Source organism: Oncorhynchus clarkii, chromosome 7 (genome assembly GCF_045791955.1).
Source record: "Oncorhynchus clarkii lewisi isolate Uvic-CL-2024 chromosome 7, UVic_Ocla_1.0, whole genome shotgun sequence".
Lineage (NCBI taxonomy): Eukaryota > Metazoa > Chordata > Actinopteri > Salmoniformes > Salmonidae > Oncorhynchus > Oncorhynchus clarkii.
This window is the reverse complement of record NC_092153.1, coordinates 22,547,514-22,571,166: the sequence shown is the minus strand read 5'-3', so window position 1 is coordinate 22,571,166 and position 23,653 is coordinate 22,547,514. Positions and strand designations below refer to the sequence as shown.

The 23,653-nt window shown below is 46.7% G+C and overlaps 1 protein-coding gene across 1 annotated transcript in view; it reads left to right on the top strand.

Annotated features, from left to right (window-relative positions):
* LOC139413077 (aryl hydrocarbon receptor-like) overlaps nt 1–23,653 on the top strand; it is a 98,576-nt gene that overhangs the window by 70,316 nt on the left and 4,607 nt on the right. The window contains exons 3-12 of the mRNA XM_071160112.1: nt 10,004–10,149; nt 12,555–12,644; nt 14,532–14,655; nt 15,193–15,338; nt 15,603–15,805; nt 17,435–17,544; nt 17,763–17,904; nt 18,844–19,069; nt 19,273–19,502; nt 22,033–23,566. Coding sequence (XP_071016213.1) covers nt 10,004–10,149; nt 12,555–12,644; nt 14,532–14,655; nt 15,193–15,338; nt 15,603–15,805; nt 17,435–17,544; nt 17,763–17,904; nt 18,844–19,069; nt 19,273–19,502; nt 22,033–23,566 — 2,951 coding nt within the window. The remainder of the gene's footprint in view (nt 1–10,003; nt 10,150–12,554; nt 12,645–14,531; nt 14,656–15,192; nt 15,339–15,602; nt 15,806–17,434; nt 17,545–17,762; nt 17,905–18,843; nt 19,070–19,272; nt 19,503–22,032; nt 23,567–23,653) is intronic.

Sequence of the window (23,653 nt, the reverse complement as noted above, 5' to 3'; positions counted from 1 at the left end):
TAGCTGGCCTGCACATAGTTTCACCAAATGGTGTAATGGAAAGCCCAAAAAAGGGTAACTTGCGTGTGGCGTCTAGAGTGTCCGTTTTATTCTGCGAATAGCTCATCAGGTTTTAGAACAGCTAGTTGACTGCATGGAGTCAGAGGAAGCTAAGTAGCTTTTGCACTTGCCTGGGTGCAACTGTGTTACCTTTATCAAGACATAAACAAACGCATAGATACCTTGTCAGAATATTTTTCTGTAGGTACAATATGTTAAGGCATGTTTAGGGAGAACAAGTATGGTAATGGCAGTTGATTTAAAAAAAATCCAAGTTACTCTTCAAACGAGTTGTGTGAACTGGGCCTGTGTACTGTATTATTCTGTACAAGGGAACCGAGGGGGTCCGTCTGTGCCACTGCTGAAGAGAGAGTGTCCAACTACAGATAGATAGAGCACTGTGCTCCTCCAGAGCTCTGCAAGTTATGACCTGCCCTTAAACAAACAAGAAAGAGAGAGATAAGAGAGGGAATGAGAGAGGCTGGATGAGGTTGTGCTGGCTGGCCAGACGACGAGGCAGGCAAGGAAAACAATGGTTCAATTCAGCTCTTAGGTTTCAAAATCTGCAACAGGGAATGGGTGTGGGGGAGAAGTTAGGGAGAGACGGGAGAAGTATGGGGAGGGTCAGAGGGTTTGTGGATATGGGGGGAGAGAGAGAGAGAGAGAGGAGAGGGTGGGGGACTGTAGGGGTGCAGGGGGCTTAAATGGTTTATTTTCCTCTACTGTATGTATAACGTCTGATGCCAGGAGAAGTTGTAGAAGAATCTCTAGAGGACTAGCATAGAGCCTAGGGGAACCCCTAGTGGCTGAGGAGGCCCCATATATTTACCTCTTTACTTTAAAGGCAAGAAGGGGGAGATGTAGAGAGAGATGGGGGGGGTAGGAATGGGTCTCTTGTTTTATTACGGGACTGACTGGGTTTGCTAGCTGCTTTCCCCTGCCCAGCTGGTTCTAATTAAAGTCATAGGTAGTGCTACAGTGCAGTGTGGGATGTATGAAACAAAGTCGGCTGGTTTTCCAGCATCAGAATCTGAACCAGTCCAGTTGAGTTCCCATGGCGCTACTACTTCCCCACAGACATTCCCCTCTTTCTTTCTTCCCTTCTTCCCCCTCTTCTCTTCCTCTTTGTTCTCCTCGTGTTTTTTTTTCGCTCATTGTTTCCTTCTTTCTCCCTAAATCCAAAGTACTGCGCAAATGGGAAACAGCTCCGGGTTGGCCACAGAGGGTAGAGAGTCAGGACGTGGAGGCAGAGAGAAGCAGAGAGAGGTTCAAAGTGCGGGAGGCGCCGAGTATTACAGAGGAGGTCCACTGAGCATGCCCCAACATGCCCATAACACAAAGCCTAGCCTACTAAAGCGTCCTGTAGTACAGAGTACTACACTTACTAGTATACAGTACTAGTCTTACTGTATATCATTCTAACATTCTTTCTAACTCAGTAACGCGTTGGCACTGTTCTTGAGTTTTTTTTGCCCGCGTGAACTGTTGAAAATGACTTTTGCAATTACTGCTTTATCACCTGAAGGAAAGTTGATCGGGAACCGAAGAGTTTACAAACCAATGTGTGCCTAGCTTAGACACATAGGAAATCAATTGGCCGTAGCCTACATTTTATTTCACGCGTTAACAACAGTCTCTAACATAGCTCCGCCTCTCAAACAGAGACAAAGGTGGGAAGAAAAAGTGGCCCATGATGTGAATTTGTGAATTTGAAGAGTGCATAAAATCTGTCTTTAGTGTTTTGCTGTAAATCATGTTCAACATAGGGGCCGAGCGAGCCATGAGAGAAATTACAACTATTTGGCACGGCTCAGAAAAAAACTCCAGAGTTGAGAAACGAGCAAGTGGTTATTTAGAAGTACATGTTTATACATCCCACACAGAGAGGCTCTCCTCTCTCTCCCTGGGCTTTAAGGGTACCGTCGGGCAAAACCTCACACCGCGCACACACAAATACACACACACAAATACGCACACACAAATACACACATACAAATACACACATACACAATCCTCTGCCTCATGTTGTGTACAGGACTTCACTTAAACTGCTACGAAAATGACATACAAAACAATTACGTTGTTGTATTGTCGATTTTCTCCCAGTTTTAAGTGAAAGAGTCAATAACAGGATGCGGGCCCTTTGTGTGGGCCTCTCGTTACCCCTGACTGGTCTTGGTATTGTAGTCCACCCACAGTGAGTGCTCGGGGCACTATCACACATTTGTTTACCTATGAAATGTATGAAGTTCTTTATGTTTAGGGCAGCAAGAGGGTGGGAGTCATTAGTGCCAAACACCATTTACACACAAAAAAAGAGAGCATAGACAATACTGGGAAGTGGTCCAGTTTGTTAGCTAATAGGGTTCAGGTGCTGTCATGGATGCAGTCTCGCTCTGCACGCGATGGTCATTAACTAGACGGACATACAAGAGCAAGAACAGATAGAGGAGGCTGGACTTCTCTCTCTCTCTCTCTCTCTCTCGCTCTCTCTCGCGCTCTCTCTCTCTCTCGCTCTCTCTCTCTCTCTCGCTCTCTCTCTCTCTCTCTCTGTCTCAATTTCAATGTATGCCCCTCTCTCTGTCTTAAACTGTAACTCCTCTCTCTCTCCCTCTCTCTTTGCCCCTCTCTCGCTTGCTCTATCTTGATCTTGATCTCCTCTCTCTCTCTTTCTCTCTCCCACCCTCTCTCCCTCTTTTACCCCCGTCTCTCTTTTCTCTGTTTATCTCCTTCCAGTCTCTCTTCTCCCTCTATTACCCCTCTCTCTTCCCTCTCTCTCCTCCTGCTTTCTCTCCTCTCCCTCTCGTTCGCCTCCCCTCGCTCGCTCTTTCCTCCCTCGCTCTCTCCTCTCTCGCTCTCTCCTCTAGTGTAAAGAGTATGAATCCATGGCTGGGAAACATCAGCCATTCAAAGGGGGATGAGCTAGTCACACGGCAGTCGGTGTGTGATCCTATACTATACACCAGAGGTGGAGGGAGTGAAGGAGGGAGGGAGGGAAGGAAGGAAGGAGGTAAAAGAGGGAAGGAAGTGAAAGAAGGAGGTAGAGGCATGGTAAAGTGGAAGGTAGAGAGGGGGTGAAAGAGGGATGAGGTAGAGAGAGAGAGAAAGGTGAGGAATGGAGGGAGGTAGTGAGGTACAGAACAACACAGCTGAACTGCACTATAGGTGACTTGTATGGGGATGTATATATACAGTTGAAGTCGGACGTTTACATACACTTATGTTGGAGTCATTAAAACTCATTTTTCAACCACCCCACAAATTTCTTGTTAACAAACTGCGGTTTTGGCAAGTCGGTTAGGACATCAACTTTGTGCATGACACAAGTCATTTTTCAAACAATTGTTTACAGACAGATTATTTCACTTAGAATTCACTATATCACAAGTCCAGTGGGTCAGAGGTTTACATACACTAAGTTGACTGTGCCTTTAAACAGCTTGGAAAATTCCAGAAACTTATGTCATGTCTTTAGAAGCTTCTGATGGGCTAATTGACATAATTTGAGTCAATTGGAAGTGTACCTGTGGATGTATTTCAAGGCCTACCTTCAAACTCAGTGCCTCGTTGCTTGACATCATGGGAAAATCAAAATAAATCAGCCAAGACCTCAGAAAAAAAGTTGTAGACCTCCACAAGTCTTGTTCATCCTTGGGAGCAATTTCCTAACGCCTGAAGGTACCACGTTCATCTGTACAAACAATAGTACGCAAGTATAAACACCATGGGACCACGCAGCCGTCATACCGCTCAGGAAGGAGACGTGTTCTGTCTCCTAGAGTTGAACATACTTTGGTGCGAAAAGTGCAATCCCAGAACAACAGCAAAATACCTTGTAAAGATGCTGGAGGAAACAGGTACAAAGTATCTATATCCACAGTAAAACGAGTCCTGTATCGATATAACCTGAAAGACCGCTCAGCAAGGAAGAAGCCACTGCTCCAAAACCGCCATAAAAAAAACAGACTACGGTTTGCACATGGGGACAAAGATCATACTTTTTGGAGAAATTCCCTACTTAAATAAAGGTAAAATAAATACAAGTATTTAAGTGGCCATCACAAAGCCCTGACCTCAGTCCGATAGAAAATGTGTGGGCAGAACTGAAAAAGTGTGTGCGAACAAGGAGGCCTACAAAAATGTGACTCAGTTACACCAGCTCTGTCAGGAGGAATGGGCCAGAATTCACCAAACTTATTGTGGAAGGCTACCTGAAATGTTTGACCCAAGTTAAACAATTTAAAGGCAATGCTACCAAATACTAATTGTAAGTAAACTTCTGACCCACTGGGAATGTGAAAGAAATAAATAATTATCTCTACTATTATTCTGACGTTTCAAATTCATTAAAATAAAGTGGTGACCCTATCTGACCTAAGACAGGGAATGTTTACTAGGATTAAATGTCAGGAACAAATACATATATTTGGCTAAGGTGTATGTAAACTCCCGACTTCAACTGTATGTGTGTGCATGTAGACTGTTTGAACGTTTCCTCTTCGGTGTGACAGGAAGCCGTTTATCTTGGGTGTCGTTATTGTATCTGTCGTTGTAGCAGTCCGAGAGAGGCCCTGCTCTTGTAGTGATAAGACGTGCGTGCTTTCAAAGACACTTCTGTCGGTTGAACATCTGCAAGCTTATTATACAATTCACACACACACAGCCTTTTACCGTTTAACCTTTTGGCAGGTGGCACGAACCTGGTCATTCACGTGCACGTGCACGCCCACACAAACACATACACACATACAAACTGCTGTCGCCTAAGCACGTCATCAAGGCATCCATCCAGAATTGTCCTTCCACCGCCAGATGGACAACAGTCAGACAACAAAGAAAGAGAGTTTGTCTCTGTCCTAAATAGCACCCAATTCCTTATATATATAATGTACTACTTTTGACCAGAGCTCCATGAGCCCTGGTCAAAAGTAGTGCTCTTTATAGGGAATAGGGTGCCATACGAACTCTCTCTCTTTGTCCTCGGAGTGTTGTCTCACTGTAATGTGATTATTCTGGGCGCCTTGTTGACGGGGTAGGCTACTTGTTGATGGGGGTAGACTACATATCCCATTACTGTCAGGATATATATACCATGCTCATCCATTAGGTGCCCAGACCATCCCTGGCTCCCTGGCTCTCTCTCTCTAATATCAGGTTATAGCGGTGGGTGGGTAGATTGGATTGACCTTGAAATTAAAAACCTTTTATGGTTCTGTTTGGTCCTACAGGAGACTGACTGGTGGGTTGACCTTCTATTACTAAAATAATGATGAGACTAGACTTCCGCCCTCCGCCCAGCGTGGACAGCTGTGGTCGGCGGACCAGCTGCCTGCCCTGAGGTGTTGAGGTGGCTGTGGGGGTCGGTGTGTGTCGGTGTGTGTGCGTGCGTGCGTATCTGTCTTACACTCTCTACTCTCTCTTCTCCACTAGGTTGAGTAGCGATGGCTTGAACGTGAGAGTGCCAACTTTGTGGTTTTGAAGGGATATGTTGGCGTTTCCCTAGTATTGGAAACATTCAAAAGAATATTTGGTTTTGAAGTAAATGAAGATAAATTATGACGAGCGTAGTGCCATATCAAAATACATAGAAGGCGTACGATGGTTAGTGACAGGCGATCATTAGGAAAGACGAACTGGAGCTAGATGACTCCAAAGCCTCTAATCATAGGCTATTCACCATAATATACACTGGCAGCAGTAGGATGGTAATTCAGTCCTGATGGATTGAGTTCCGCGGGCCGGGCAGAGTTCCGCTTTACGGTCCTACACTGACCAAACCACTACAGACCATTCTCCTTTTTAGACTCGGTGACTCCCGTCCATTTCCAGCTCTCAGGGCTACAGTCAGCCAGTCAGTCAGGAGAGAATAGAGGAATGTGGTATTGCCGTTGCTGCTATCTGACCGGCCAAGTGGCAATTTTGCGGCCTGGTCTGTTTTCCTCGTTTGGCCTCCCCTCTGCGGAGGCCTGTGTATGTGTATGTGTGGGCGGGCGTGCGTGCGTGTGCGTGCGTGTGGACCGGGCTGAGCCAGCCCTCCAGTCATTCCTTTGCTGTGTAGTCAGAGCTTCACGTCAGTGTCGAGGTTAACCCCAAAGACCGAGAGACCAGGCCACAGATGTTCTGATAGGGAAGTCGAAGCTCGTTGATTGGTTAAGCCCTGCGAACTGTTCCAAGGCTTTGGTTTGGTCAGTAACAGCAGCAGGATAACAGCACCACAACCCATCTAGTCCTGCCAGGGCTGGCTCCCTTTACGTGGGGCAGGCAACTGCTATACTAGAGTCCTGGGCCCATATTCATAAAGCACCTCAGAGTAAGAGTGCTTTTATAGAATTCGATCCTCCCTGTCCATAAAATCGTGTTCATTAATGATCTAAGAGGAAACATTTATCCTATATCAGCACTCCGACGCTGAACCATATTCTCTCGAGTTGGTTCGCTGAATTAAATAGCAGTCCCTGGTCCACATATAATTTAATGGATATGCCATTTAGCAGACCTTTTTATCCAAAGAGATTTAGTCATGCATGCATACATTTTACGTACAGTACTCCCAGGAATTGAACCCACTATTCTGGAACTGCAGGCACCACGCTCTACCAGCTGAGCTATAGGGCCACGGTCATGACCCAGTCATGAGCCCTCATTGTCAGCCCAAATAGAAACACTGTCTTCTCTTCCTCCCTTAGTCATTAAAGAACAAACATGGGAAAGTAACCATACCGCATAGCCGCATACCGTACATGTCTGCCAAACCATGAAACGGTGCTCTCTCTCTTTCTCCCACCCCTGTCTCTCTCTCTCTCTCTCTCTCTCTCTCTCGCTCTCTCTCTCTCTCTCGCTCTCTCTCTTTCTCCCACCCCTGTGTCTCTCTCTCTCTACCTTTTTCTCTCGCTCTCTTTCTCTCCTTCCTAACCCTGATGTATGCTACATAGTTAAGTACTCTGCAATTTACTGGGCCATATCGATAGGCCATCATCCTTTTAAGTGGTTTGCCTTTGACTTTGCATTTCCCCTAAAATTATCTCCCAACATCTGTGTCCTGTGGGAAAGGTATCTTGGTGTTTTGTTGCTGGAAAGAAACACTGTTGTTTTCTCTCTCTCTCTCTCTCTCTCTCTCTCTCTCTCTCTCTCTCTCTCTCTCTCTCTCTCTCGCTCTCTCTCTCTCTCTCTCTCTCTCCCTCTCTCTCTCTCTCTCTCTCCTCTCTCTCTCTCTCTCTCTCTCTCTGTATCTCTCTGTATCTCTCTCTCTCCCCTCTCTTTTTTTCTATAATTTTCTTCTTATGATACAGAGAGCTTGATAATGGCTGTGGATCCAGAAATAGCATTAGCTGCAGCCTGTAGCTCACAACACACACAGGAAATGACTGGGCGCCCCACCCAGCCTGCAGCCGACCGTACCTCAGGGGCAGAGCTTGCTCCAGGCTAGTCTGTACAGCAACCACACGCTCTAGCTAACTCTAATGTAGACTATAGCAGTCAGCCACATGCTCTTAGGCCGTACCTCAGAGCCAGGGTTAGCTCTGTGCTGTAGCCTAATGTTTGCCTGGCTACCCAGACTCCTTTCACACCTGCAGACATTCGTTTCTTCTCTGCAATGAGTCTGGATCTGAGTGCCTCCGTGACCCTTCACAGAATGCGAACACATTCGGGGCCGTGCGATTGGTCCAGAAACGTATGGGTTGGGCCAGAGCCAGAACACACGTGGGTAAAGCATTGGCTTTGATACTCTGATTGGTTTGACGATCCAATCACTGTTGACTTTGTCTTGTGTACAACACCCCTCATTCCCCTTGTCACCACAGACGAGTAAAGTATGTCGCAAACGACAGAGCAGTGTGAGTTGTCAGGCTAGCCTAATGTAGCCTACAGCAGGCCATCTCTCTAGCTAACTCTGGGCTAGCCAATGTACAGCAGGCCATCTCTCTAGTTACCTCTGGGCTAGCCAATGTACAGCAGGCCATCTCTCTAGCTACCTCTGGGCTAGCCAATGTACAGCAGGCCATCTTTCTAGCTAGCTCTGGGCTAGCCAATGTACAGCAGGCCATCTCTCTAGCTAGCTCTGGGCTAGCCAATGTACAGCAGGCCATCCTTCTAGCTAGCTCTGGGCTAGCCAATGTACAGCAGGCCATCTCTCTAGCTAGCTCTGGGCTAGCCAATGTACAGCAGCCGGTCTCTCTAGCTAGCTCTGGGCTAGCCAGTGTACAGCAGCCGGTCTCTCTAGCTAGTTCTGGGCTAGCCAGTGTACAGCAGCCGGTCTCTCTAGCTAGCTCTGGGCTAGCCAGTGTACAGCAGCCGGTCTCTCTAGCTAGCTCTGGGCAGCCACTTACTCACATTCCAACTGGGAAACTTCTAGACTTATAGCAAAGTACTATGAGAGTCACTTATCTCTGTGATTGAAATAATTAGTGTTGGTGTAGCAGCCCCCATCAAGCCTTCTGACAGGCCCAACCAGGCCCAGTCAGGCCCAACCAGCCCAGCCAGGCCCAGTCAGGCCCAACCAGCCCAGCCAGGCCCAGCCAGGCCCAGTCAGGCCCAGCCAGCCCAGCCAGACCCAGTCCAAGCTGTAATTCAGGCTGAACAACATGCTTTATTGATTTAAGATCTGTGGTGAAGGCAGAGAAAGCCCCTGGCTCTTTCAGCGCTCATCAGAAGTGGCTGAGCACAGTGGGTGTGTTGTGTCCAGCCGGGTATGAGGGTCGAGGGGAGGCTGAGAGTGGGAACAAGGAGGCTCTTGTTCTGATCTGGATCTACAGACGGGAAAGCGGAGAGACGGGAAAGACCAGAGCCCTAGGGTTCAGTCTGGACTGCAGTCTGGAGTCTGGTGGAGTCAGTCACCAGTGTGTCCGACTCCAGTATGTACGACTATTTGTCACTGTCTGTCTCCTCCATTTGTTTGTCTCCTCTCTCACTCTGTCTTCATCTGCCTATCTCTCTCTCTCTCTCTCTCTCTCTCATATCCCTCATTATCTCCCCTTTTCTCTTCCCTTCCCTATCTCTCTCTCTTTCGATTCTGACTTATTTTAAGAAGACCACCTTTGAGATATTAGACTAATGGACAGAAATAGTCGCAGCTCATCCGACATTTCTGAAAACAATTGGCTTTGTTTTTTTCGCAAACATACTTGGTGTCTGCAGCTCTACTTTTAGGGGACACAAACATAGATTCGAGGCCTGGCTGTGGACATCTGGAGTATGTCTCAAGTCTCCAGTTGAAACATCTGACGTACACGCCCGCACTTAGTCCCCTATGAGCCTCGCTCGCTGTCAGGGCTTCTCCTGGGGATGAGAACAAATGAACAAGGGAAGGAGAAAACGGAGTTAGACAAATGGGGAGGGAGGTTTTATAATCTCATCTGTTAAAGCTGGAGTCAAAGTTAAGTCCCAAATGAGCCCAAAGCCAATCCTGGCTGACACACAGACACATGCAAGAAAGCACATGCACGTGCACACACACACCATGTGTTTTACTATCCTTGTGGGGATCCAAAATGTATTTACATTCAAAATCCTATTTTTCCTAACCCTAAACCCAAACCTTAACCTAATTCTAACCCTAAACCAAACCCTTTAAACTCAGCTTAAAATAGCCTTTGTGGGGGTCTGTCCTTTACTATCCTTCACTATCCTTGTGGTGACTTTTGGGGATTTCCGGTACCTACGAGGATAGTAAACAAGCCGAGACACACACATACATACAAACACACACACACACAGCCACACACAACAACAACAGCAGGGGTTGGAGAGAGGGAAGGAGAACCATCTTAGGGGCTGTAGTTTTAGTCTGTTGGCTTGGAGGAAGAAGATAACTGTTTCAGAGTTACAGACGTTAGCAGAGAGCCTGTCAACAACATCTTTGAGAAGTGAGTTCTATGCTGCTTTCTTCCACTGTCCAGCGCGTATTGCTTTCAGGTTTGCGTGCCGGTGTGAAGTTATGTTTCTCTCCCTCTGTTCTGTTTCGCAGCGACCACGAAGAAAGGCAGTCCAGGGTGGGGGGTGGAGAGAGCAGTGGGGTTCGGAGGGAATGGACCGATCACTCTAGCGAAGAGCACAACCGCCACAACCTCTGTGGATGGGGTCACGTTCTCCGAGGGAAACCTCCTGCACCAGGTATACAGTGTCTGCCTGCCTGTCTATCTGCGTGTCTGCCTGTCTGTCTGTCTGTCTGCCTGCCTGTCTGTCTGTCTGTCTGTCTGTCTGTATGTCTGTCTGTCTGTCTGTCTGCTTGTCTGCCTGTCTGTCTGCCTGTCTGTCTGCCTGTCTGTCTGCCTGTCTGTCTGTCTGTCTGTCCCCCCAGCCCGAGGCCTCTCTCTCTCTCTCTCCCCCTCTGGGGTTTACCCGAGGAAGCTTAGCTGGCGTGAAGGGCAAGCACAAACCTGTCCCCCAGCTCACACACACTATATGACGCCTCTCATACCCATCTACATGTAAAGAAACCAGCCTCACTCCTTCCCCTCCAGTTATACGAGAAGCTATTTGTTTTATGTCTTGACATGACCGAAACTCCTCCATCCTCCCCGAGAGTTAGGTTAGGGATTACTGTCTCACGTCATCAGCCTATATATCATGCATACTGTATACCATAGATATAGAACCCCTGTATACAGTCTCAAACAAATATGCTTGATTATAAACCCTTGGATATTTCAACAACCTCCGTATAGCCTCTCATACATGTATGTTCAATACCAACAAGGGAGAACAAAAAGAGGTGGATTCAACCACTTGCCTAAGCACACATATAGAGTCATTTTCTTGGAGTAAACACCCACATTCCCTCCCTCCTGACTAAATCCTGAGTTTGACTCTCTCATTTCATTACCCATGGGCAATGCCCTCCCTCTTCTCACTGGGGCTAATGCTAGGAGTGTTAGCGTGCTGTCCCATTTCTCGGTGAGGGTTACGCTAGTCCTCATTAGCGTTTGTTTTATTGCTAAAGATAACCATCGCCATCTCCAGGGGGGTCTCACCACGGACCACACACAGCACTATTCTCTCCAGTAGGGACTGGTCTAATGGAGGGTGGTGCTAGACTGATTTATGACTGATTATCCGCCTTGATAGTTTGGTAGTGCTGGGCAGTTTGTAGTTTAGTCTTAACTTTCTTCCTCAGTCGCTGTCCTGGTGACTGCAGTAAATCCACACAGAGAACAAACGCTGTTCTTCTGAGACACAATTGTGTGTTGTTTTATTTTTTATTTTTGTGTAGGCCTATGTGCCAGGTAAAGATGAATGGGGCTAGTTGATTCACCATGCAGAAAACTTGTTCAGTGCTATCTGGGAGCATAGGTCATGAAGATGTTATAAACCGCGTCATCGTCTTGTTGTCCTGTAGTCTTTCTCAGGAAATAATTAGAGTAGGTGGGTTAGAATCACTCACTATTACCCTCAAACACATACACAGTGGTGTAAAGTACATAAGGAAAAATACTTTAAAGCACTACTTGAGTTGTTTTGGGGGGTATCTGTACTCTACTTTACTATTTATATTTTAGACAACTTTTACTTTTACTTCACTACATTCCTAAAGAAAATATTGTACTTTTTACTCCGTACATTTTGAATGTTTAGCAGGACAGGAAAATGGTCCAATTCATGCACTTATCAAGAGAACATTCTGGACATCCCTACTGCCTCTGATCTGGTGGACTCACTGAAACACAAATGCTTTGTTTGTTTGTAAAAAAAAAAATACATTTTAAAAGTAGATAAATATTAACTTTGGCAATTGGGTACTTTTTCCACCACTGCACACACACACAAATACTGTATTCCTAAACCTGTACATTTGCTAAACCTGTTGTCTGTGTTTTATATGCTGAAAATTCGCAGCAGCTTCCAGTAAATCCGTACAGGCCCTTTATTGTGATACCAAAATGCAGGACCTTTCGCATACCCTGTCACTCACTCACTCTGTCTGCCTGTCTGTCTGTCTGTCTGTCTGTCTGTCTGTCTGTCTGTCTGTCTGTCTGTCTGTCTGTCTGTCTCTCTCTCTCTCTCTCTCTCTCTCTCTCTCTCTCTCTCTTTCTCTCACACACATTCACACTCACACACACTCTGGTGGTCTATTGTTTACAAGGTTCAGGATCCTGTGCGTGACAAGTAGCTATATTCCCCCCGCTCCGTTGTATTGTCACATTTAACACCTGAACAAAGGAATGGCTAATTACATGGGATGTTTACCCAAACCTGAACAAACACACACACATGCACACACACACACAGACACACACCATGGCTACTTCTCCCTCCTTCAACAGCCGACCAGAATTCCTCCTCTAATTTAATTTGACTCCTTTATTGCCCCTTATCATTCACTACGTCATGGGATTCATTTTTATTTCTTTCAGGTTAAGTTTATTTGCCCATCTTCACGTCGAATAGCTGAGTGTGTCTTGTTTGACGTATGAAGTATGAACATATGTTAACTTCATAATAATATAATACTATTAAGTTCATAAATAGTAAGGTCATCGTGTTTATTTTTGTCTGACTGTGCCTCTCTGTGTCTCTAGGCCCTGAACGGCTTTGTGCTGGTGGTCACGGCGGAGGGATACGTGTTCTACTCCTCTCCTACTGTTCAGGACTACCTAGGGTTCCACCAGGTAAAATAGGGCCTTTTGACCAACACTGACTGACATACAGTGCACCCACATTATGCATATACTGCTTATAAATGTATTATGTATCGGTTATTCAGGTGTTATGAAGACCCTACAGTATGTAGGTACCTTTCAAGTCACTTCATAGCAGCCATATTACCTAGCTAGCTAATGGTATCATACATGTCACTTCATAGCAACCCGTATTACCTAGCTAGCTAATGGTATCATACATGTCACCTCATGGCAGCCCACATCACATAGCTAGCTAATGGTACCATACATGTCACCTCATGGCAGCCCACATCACCTAGCTAGCTAATGGTACCATACATGTCACCTCATGGCAGCCCACATCACCTAGCTAGCTAATGGTACCATACATGTCACCTCATGGTAGCCCACATCACCTAGCTAGCTAATGGTACCATACATGTCACCTCATGGCAGCCCACATCACCTAGCTAGCTAATGGTATCATACATGTCACCTCATGGCAGCCCACATCACCTAGCTAGCTAATTACGCCATCATATGTACACTAAAGACAAATGTCAATATTGTCACAGTTTAATAATTTGCTGGCCAGCTGAGCTTGTTGGACATTCTAATGTGACTCCTCAACTTTAACAGTAATCTGTCAAAAAGCCTATCATCCCCAAAGCGTATCAGTCATAACTGAAGTATCAAGGCTATAATAGGAAGCATAAGTGCATGGAGTTGCGATTGATAGGCCCTTGGCTCCCCTTCTCATCACAGACATGTATACAGACCACATTTAAATGGATGTATTTATAAGTCAGAAGTTCATCGGCCAACAAACTCCAAACTCTCGTTTCGTGCGCACACGCACACACATCATTCCCAGAGAGAGACCTTGACTGAGGTCAAGTACGAGTTTTAGGAAGCCTAGGGGAGAAGAGAGCGAGCATCAAATCACACACGCTCGTCTCACACAGCTCTCTGTCTCCGTCAGACCTACGCTCCCAGCATTCTTTTCACGGCGGAGCGGTTAATGGATGGAAGGGAATGGGAAAACACACAATGTCATGTGTGCTCGGAACACATTGGGCCCAGAAGCACTGCTTGCCCTCTGCAACACGATGCATGAGCCCGGGTCATTGGCCCATACACACACTTACAGTACACACACATACTTACAGTACACACACCTACAGTACACACACATACTTACAGTACACACACACTTACAGCCAGGGGTGAACGTAAAGCGGTCCAGTACGGCGTCCCGGCAAAATTCTATGATTAGGCCCATAAGCGTGTGCACATAGGACGTCCCGTACGGGGAAGAAATGAAATCTACATTCACCCCTGCTTACAGTGCACACACACACACACACACACACACACACACACATACACATACACATGGTGCATGGCCGAGTCACTTGCCTAAAGACAGACGTCACACTGCAGGAGAGAGGCTCTAATCAAATCAAATCAAAATCAAATGTATTTATAAAGCCCTTCTTACGTCAGCTGATATATCAAAGTGCAATGCAGGTGTATTCTAATGAATATGTTGATGACTCATGCTCCAAACAACAACACACAAGTATGCACACACACTCACAGAGAGTCCTCTTGGAATATGGAGGTTGTTTGTGCCTCTGCACCCTAGTGAGCTTTGCTCTTTAATGAGAGATGCACAACCCATCCCACTCCTTCCCCCTTCCCACAAAACATTGAATGGAGCAGACAGTGGCGTATTAGGGCTGCCAAACCACTAGAGGGCAGCACCTGTTAGTTCGTATTCCCAGGAGACATTTGGAAATGACTGAATCTCATGCACTTCATATATTCCTCTCTAGTCTGTACTGTATATTGTCTTTTACACTCTTGTCTCCCTCTTTGTCCTGTCTCCCACAGTCAGATGTGGTTCACCAGAGTGTGTTTGAGTTGATCCACACGGACGACAGGGCCTTGTTCAGACGTCAGCTCCACTTCGCCCTTAACCCCAACCAGTTTGATGCAGAGCCAGGGACAACAGAGAGTGAGTAATGCACTATGTTAGTACTCCAGTCTGCTATGTTAGTACTCACACCCTGGTTTTCTACTGCCTAAGCCAGGGGTGTCGAACTCATTCCATGGAGGGCCGAGTGTCTGCGGGTTTTGGGGTTTTCCTTTCAATTAAGGCCTAGACAACCAGGTGAAGGGAGTTCCTTACTAATTAGTGACCTTAATTCAGCTGTAAAGTACAGGGGACACTCGTCCCTCCGTGGAATGACTTTGACACGAGGACTAAGCCAACCTTTGTGGAAAGATTTGATATTGCTTGAAAAATTGTTTTTTATAGTTAGCTGAATATACAGGATAATAAACAGGCAGCCTAGCTGTAAAGAGCATTGGGCAAGTCACGGAAAGGTCACTGGTTTGAATCCCAGAGCCAACTTCGTGAAAAATGTGCCCTTGAGCAAGGCACTTAAACCTAATTGCTCTTGTAAGTTGCTCTGGATAAGAGTGCCTAATAAATGACTAAAATATAAAATATATATAAATATACTCTGTACCGTAACTGTGTGTACTGTAGGCCTGCAGCCTAACAACAGCAGTGACATCACCAGCAACATAGTGAGCTACGACCCGCAGCACATTCCTCCTGAGAACTCTTCCTTCCTGGAGAGGAGCTTCGTCTGTCGCTTCCGCTGTCTCCTGGACAACTCCTCTGGCTTCCTGGTACAGTAAACTAACAGTCCAACCACACACAACTAGAGGCCTAACGTCCACATATTAACTTTGTATTAGTAATTTAGTAGTAGTGGTTAAAATACGACTTTTGCATCCACAGAATGAGACAATATACGCAAAACAAAAACAATACAATATATATATAAAACTTACCTCAGTGTAGTTGTATTTAGGATCTCTGTTTATCCTCATGTGATCACACAGAGAAGTCCCTTACCTTTCCTCCTAATTTCCCTGTGTCTTCAACTCCAGGCCCTGAACTTCAATGGGCGTCTGAAGTACCTCCATGGCCAGAACAAGATGTCAGATGATGGTACCATAGACCACCCCCAGCTGGCCCTGTTTGTGGTGGCTACCCCCATCCAGACCCCCTCTATTCTGGAGATCAGGACCAAGACACTTATATTCCAGACCAAACACAAGCTGGATTTCACCCCCACAAATGTTGATACAAGGTAACACTCCCATCCAGTGTTATTATTAAAGTACACTACAGTATGTGCACATCCCTTCAAATTAGTGGATTCAGCTATTTCAGCCACACCCGTTGCTGAAAAGTGTATAGAATCGAGCACACCGCCATGCAATCCCCATAGACAAACATTGGCAGTAGAATGGCCCGTACTGAAGAGCTCAGTAACTTTCAACAAGATAGTTTGTCAAATTTTTGCCCCAGTCAACTGTAAGTGCTGTTATTGTGAAGTGGAAACGTCTAGGAGCAACAACGGATCAGCCGCAAAGTGGTAGGTCACACAAACTCACAGAACGGGACCGCCTAGTGCTGAAGCGCAGTGGTCTAGGGCACTGCATCGCAGTGCTAGCTGTGCCACTAGAGACTCTGGGTTCGAGCCCAGGCTCTGTCGCAGCCGGCCGCGACCGGGAGGTCCATGGGGCGATGCACAATGCGTCCGGGTTAGGGAGGGTTTGGCCGGTAGGGATATCCTTGACTCATCGCGCACTAGCGACTCCTGTGGCGGGCCGGGCACAGTGCACGCTGACCAGGTTGATAGGGGCACAGTGTTTTCTCCGACACATTGGTGCGGCTGGCTTCCGGGTTGGATGCGCGCTGTGTTAAGAAGCAGTGCAGCTTGGTTGGGTTGTGTTTCGGAGGACGCATGGCTTTCGACCTTCGTCTCTCCCGAGCCCGTACAGGAGTTGTAGCGATGAGACAAGACAGTAACTACTAAACAATTGGATACCATGAAATTGTTGAGAAAAGGGGGTAAAATTAAAAAATAATAATAATTGTTCTCGTTTGCAACACTCACTACCGAGTTCTAAACTGCCTCTGGAAGCAACGTCAGCACAATAGCTGTTCATCGGGAGCTTCATCAAGTGGGTTTTCATGGCCGAGCAGCCGTCCAAGCCTAAGCTCTGGAGCAGTGGTGATGGATCACGCTTCACCATCTGGCAGTCCGACGGATGAATCTGCCTAATCAGCCAATATCACTGCCCGACCTCACTAATGCTCTTGTGGCTGAATTTTAAATGTATTTTAAACCTTTATTTAACTAGGCAAGTCAGTTAAGAACAAATTCTTATTTACAATGACGGCCTACCAGGGAACACTGGGTTAACTGCCTTGTTCAGGACCAGAACAACATATTTTTACCTTGTCAGCTCTGGGATTCAATCCAGCAACCTTTCGGTTACTGGCCCAAGGCTACCTGCCTAGTGGTTAGAGTGCTCTAACCACGCTCTGACCACTAGGCTACTTGGAAGCAAGTCCACACAGCAATGTTCCAAGATCTAGTGGAAAGGCTTCCCATAAGAGTGAAGGCTGTTATAGCAGCAAAGGGGGGACCAACTCCATATTAATGCCCATGATTTTGGAATGAGATGTTTGACGAGCAGGTGACCACACACTTTTGTCCATGTAACGTATATCTAACGTTATAGATGACGTTATTCCTTTGTGTGTGTTATAACATTCATATTCATTTCTAGATGATTTATAAGCATTTGTAACGACTTATTCATGAACATTACTATGAATTGTAACCACAAACTGTAGAGATCAGAAAAAAGGGAATAATCAGCGAGCGTTTCTAATGTTATTCCCCCTGTGTGTTATTGTGTGTCAGAGGGAAGGTGGTTCTGGGTTACACGGAGCTGGAGTTGTGTGTGAGAGGCTCTGGATACCAGTTCATTCACGCTGCTGACATGATGTACTGTGCCGACAACCATGTCAGAAGTGAGTCGTTGTCACGTTTCCAAATCAATATTACAACTTTCTTCTTTGAATGTTTGAATTAACTAACAAATGATTGAACGGATGAATGAATGAATAACTGAAGCAACAAATGGATTAAACAATGAATGAATGAAATGAACAAAAACAAATGAGTTCTCTGTATTTGCTGTACCCGACCCTGTTTTTGACAGTTTCCTTGTGTCTGTTTCCCTCCTTAGTGATAAAGACAGGTGAGAGTGGTCTGACTGTGTTTAGGCTCCTGGCCAAGAATGGTGTGTGGATCTGGGTTCAGGCTAACGCCAGACTGATCTACAAGGGAGGGAGGCCCGACTTCATCATGGTCAGACAGAGACCGTTATCGTGAGTAGAGTCATCATCTGGACAATCCAATCCAAGATTACTCTGCGCTGTACTCTATCGTACTCTACTCTACCGTACTCTACTGTACTCTACACTCTACTCTACCGTACTCTACTGTACTCTACCGTATTCTACTCTACCGTACTCTACTGTACTCTACCGAACTCTACTCTACTCTACTCTACCGTACTCTACTCTACCGTACTCTACTGTACTCTACCGTACTCTACTGTACTCTACCGTGCTCTACTGTACTCTACCGTACTCTACCGTACTCTACTGTACTCTGCCGTACTCTACTCTACCGTACTCTACTGTACTCTGCCGTACTCTACTCTACCGTACTCTACCGTACTCTACTGTACTCTACCGTACTCTACTGTACTCTACCGTACTCTGCCGTACTCTACTCTACCGTACTCTACTGTACTCTACCGTACTCTACTCTACCGTACTCTGCCGTACTCTACTCTACCGTACTCTACTGTACTCTACTGTACTCTGCCGTACTCTACTGCACTCTGCCGTACTCTACTCTACCGTACTCTGCCGTACTCTACTCTGCCGTACTCTACTGTACTCTGCCGTACTCTACTCTACTGTACTCTACTGTACTATACTGTACTCTGTCGTACTCTACTCTACCGTACTCTACTCTACCGTACTCTACCGTACTCTACTCTACCGTACTCTACTGTACTCTGCCGTACTCTACTGTACTCTGCCGTACTCTACTCTACTGTACTCTACTGTACTATACTGTACTCTGTCGTACTCTACTGTACTCTGCCGTACTCTACTCTACCGTACTCTACTCTACCGTACTCTGCCGTACTCTACTCTGCCGTACTCTACTGTACTCTGCCGTACTCTACTCTACTGTACTCTACTGTACTATACTACTCTATTTTATTCTAATACTCCTTTTTATTCCTCAAGAAATAATGAGGGTGAGGAGCAGCTTCGCCAGCGGAGACTCCAGCTTCCTTTTAACTTCGCCACTGGGGAAGCTGTTCTCTACGAGGTGGGCCTCTCTCTGGACGTAGCTGACGTTCCAACCCAGAGCAAGGGCCCTAAGATCAGGAAGATGGCCGAAGAAATGGCCCTGGACCCTGACTCCCTGCTGGGCTCCATTCTGAAGCAGGACCAGGCCATCTACATGCAGGTACAGCAATTTACTCTGTTTTACCGTATTCCCTATATTATGCACTAATTTTGACCAGGGCCAATAGGTCTCTAGTGTACTATGTAGGGAATAGGTTGCCATTTTGGACACAGACAATGTCTCAAATAGCCCCGTAAGGATGGGTCGCTAAGGATGACTTGAGACAAAAAGCATTTTATTAATTCAATCATTCATCCATGCAGACCAGCCCCAGCGAGCCCTCCAGCGAGCCCCCCAACCCCCAGGAGCTGTGCTCCTGGGAAGACCAGGCCTTCAGCAACAGCCACGCAATGGCCAACGTGCCTGGTGATTCCTGGCAGTCCCAACACCACACTATGCCCAGGCCGGACGCGGGCATCAGGGAGGAGTCCACTGTCCAGGACCTGATGGAAACACTGCAGCAAATCATCGGGGACAACAGCCTGTGTTCCAGGTTTGGCTACTACTTCTACTGTAGAATAAATAATAGAAATTAATAAAAAAACAATAGTAGATTATAAAATTGAAAGGTGAAAGTAAAGTTGCTTTGTCTAGCAACACTATCATGACTTAGAGTGCAGTATTTATTGAGTTGCACAGCACAAACGTTTGTTAGCACGTTTATCAAACTGGCTTTAGCCATGGAGGGAGTAGGCCTGCCCAGGCAAGTGCAGGGGTTGCCTAGCAACATGTGCCCGGAGGGAGTCAACTTCTGCATAGCGCCACAAATTTGTGAATTTGTTCGGACCGAACAGCTAACATGACAGCTAAAATGGCTTTGAAAAAATACAATTTCAGCTAATAGGGAGAAGTATGTAACAGAATAACTGCGTTATAGTATTCACTAATCATAAACTATTTACATATGATGATGCATCTAGTGGAAGAAGTTTAGAAGTTTGTTAGTGATGAAAATATGTTGTGGTAGTTGAAGACTAAACCATTTTTTAAGGTTGAGTAAGTTTTGTCCACAAATGTCCATTATAATTCTCTCCCCAAATGATAACCTGAAACATTTCTAATTCCTTATGAGTAAAAGTGTAGTAGTCTTAGTGTAATTATTTGTGATTAAATATGTGATCTAACTGCCCCACATTCCAAAGTAATGAGGTTGACATAGTAATCAGACCAGATATTTTAATAAATTGAACTTTGAATATACACTGCTCAAAAAAATAAAGGGAACACTAAAATAACACATCCTAGATCTGAATGAATGAAATATTCTTATTAAATACTTTTTTCTTTACATAGTTGAATGTGCTGACAACAAAATCACATGAACATTATCAATGGAAATCAAATTTATCAACCCATGGCGGTCTGGATTTGGAGTCACACTCAAAATTAAAGTGGAAAACCACACTACAGGCTGATCCAACTTTGATGTAATGTCCTTAAAACAAGTCAAAATGAGGCTCAGTAGTGTGTGTGGCCTCCACGTGCCTGTATGACCTCCCTACAATGCCTGGGCATGCTCCTGATGAGGTGGTGGATGGTCTCTTGAGGGATCTCCTCCCAGACCTGGACTAAAGCATCCGCCAACTCCTGGACAGTCTGTGGTGCAACGTGGCGTTGGTGGATGGAGCGAGACATGATGTCCCAGATGTGCTCAATTGGATTCAGGTCTGGGGAACGGGCGGGCCAGTCCATAGCATCAATGCCTTCCTCTTGCAGGAACTGCTGACACACTCCAGCCACATGAGGTTTAGCATTGTCTTGCATTAGAAGGAACCCAGGGCCAACCGCACCAGCATATGGTCTCACAAGGGGTCTGAGGATCTCATCTCGGTACCTAATGGCAGTCAGGCTACCTCTGGCGAGCACATGGAGGGCTGTGCGGCACCCAAAAAAATTCCACCCCCACACCATGACTGACCCACCGCCAAACCGGTCATGCTGGAGGATGTTGCAGGTAGCAGAACGTTCTCCACTGCGTCTCCAGACTATGTGACGTCTGTCACATGTGCTCAGTGTAAACCTGCTTTCATCTGTGAAGAGCACAGGGCGCCAGTGGCGAATTTGCCAATCTTGGTGTTCTCTAGCAAATGCCAAACGTCCTGCACGGTGTTGGTCTGTAAGCACAATCCCCACCTGTGGACGTCGGGCCCTCATACCACCCTCATGGAGTCTGTTTCTGACCGTTTGAGCAGACACATGCACATTTGTGGCCTGCTGGAGGTCATTTTGCAGGGCTCTGGCAGTGCTCCTCCTGCTCCTCCTTGCACAAAGGCCTGCTGCTGGGTTGTTGCCCTCCTACGGCCCCCTCCATGTCTCCTGATGTACTGGCCTGTTTCCTGGTAGCGCCTCCATGCTCTGGACACTACGCTGACAGATACCGCAAACCTTCTTGCCACAGCTCGCATTGATGTGCCATCCTGGATGAGCTGCACGACCTGAGCCACTTGTGTGGGTTGTAGACTCCGTCTCATGCTACCACTAGAGTGAAAGCAGCGCCAGCATTCAAAAGTGACCAAAACATCAGCCAGGAAGCATAGGAACTGAGAAGTGGTCTGTGGTCACCACCTGCAGAACCACTCCTTTATTGGGGGTGTCTTGCTAATTGCCTATAATTTCCACCTGTTGTCTATTCCATTTGCACAACAGCATGTGAAATTTATTGTCAATCAGTGTTGCTTCCTAAGTGGACAGTTTGATTTCACAGAAGTGTGATTGACTTGGAGTTACATTGTGTTGTTTAAGTGTTCCCTTTATTTTTTGAGCAGTGTATTTCACCGCCTCACTTAATTAAAATGTTTAAACTTCTTGTACTACCACAAAAATACTTTCAATTTTTGTTCAGGCAATTTTACCATCTATTTTCTATGATTGATTGTATCTATTTAAACAAAATGATGTGAGTCGCATTGTATTGTATTGCTATACTCTAGCTTGTATGAAATGTGCTATGCAAATAAAGTTGTATTTGATGTGATTGCAGCCTGGAAGTGGACCTTATCTGATCTGATCTTATCTTGTTGCAGCCTGAATGTGGACCCCACAGAGCTGAAGGACTGGGAGAACACTCTGCTGAAGATGAGCTCCAGCAACTGTGAGATGTCCGAGGACCTTGATGACATCCTCAACCATGACATCCTGTCGTATGTGGAGGAACATCTCTTCAAGGAGAACGGAGGACTCAAGATGCCCGAGCATCTGGGCTCACTGCTGGGGTCCGTCAGTGTCAACAACCCTCTCCTGGAGGTACCAGAGTGCCTTAAAAATGTTGACCTGCAGGGGAATACCATGATGCCTGGAGGAAAGGGCTTCAACTGGGGGGTTGATCCCCAGCAGAACCAGTTGCTTGGGATGGGAGGCTTGAGTGCGGCTGAAACAGTGAGTAACGTTCGGGGCATGATGAAGCTGACACACATGGGCTCTCAGATGGGATTGAACGCCCCCACACTCCAGCAGGCTTCCTCCAGGAACACATTTGCCCAATCCCTGGGAGAGAACCTGGGCCTGCAGAGCAACGCTAACCCTCTGGCCTTTAACCCCGCCCTGGCTGGCTCCTGTGCCCAGGTGCGGCAGAACCAAGCCAAAGGTAAGCAGCAAGGCCTCCAGGCCTCTCAGATCCTGTCCAGCCCTGGTAACGGGCTGGCGTCTTATTCCCTGAGACAACAGATGCAGTCAAGCCTTGCCAATCGGAGTTCTGCTCCTATGGGTCTGCCAATCCAGAACCAGCTGCTGGGGTGGGGCATGAATGATCAGCCAATGACATTCCAGGACCAGCGCTCCATAAGCCAATCAGATCCCTTTGCCGTGCCCGGTCAGGAAACCATGTGGATGCCCTTGCCTTCCTCCATGCCCAATACCAACATGGTGGCCAACACCTTGTTGGAAACCTTCGCCCAGAATTTTTCAAATCAACCAAAAGATGTAATTCTAGATCCCAACCCGGCTAGCTGCCTACAAGGACACTTTTCCCTGCAGACCCAGAAACAGCAGCAGCAGCAAATGCTTCCCACGATGTTACACCAACAAAATGGACACCAACACAATGTCACGGGCAGCTTTTATAACAACCAGGTGTCTGACTTCCAAATTGCTCCCCAGCTCCCTATCCCTGGGCTCGAGGCCCAGCCACAGCAGAACTCTCAGGCCCAGAACTACAACAGGGCTCAAACAATATCAGGCCAGTATAGGCCTCAAAAGACCTCTGCTCAAGTCACCCCTCCTCTCGTCTCTTCCAACAGCTGCATGTTCAGCAGCACCAACCCCCCCTCGGTTCCTGTCAACGGGGTCTGTTTAAACCCCAACACGGCCCTTGGTTCCCTGGTCCCATCCTCCTGTCAGAGGGCCACAGCCCCCCTCCACGACCAGAGTCCCTCCCAGGCCTCCTGCTACTTCCAGAGGAACTCCAGCGGGCCCATCGTGGGGTCCTCTGCAATCCTACAGGGTGACACCAACATCAGCCCTCTGTCCTGTCAGGTGGGGCCTGGTCTAACCCCTGGGGGCCTCACACCAGACAGCTTGCTGGTCCAGCAGCAGTACCTCAACTGCAACGGGCAGACACAGGTAATACAGGCAACAGTATTTTAATGTAACCTTTATTTTAACAGATTGTCCCAATGAGGTAAAAATAGCTATTTTTCAAGGCAGAGA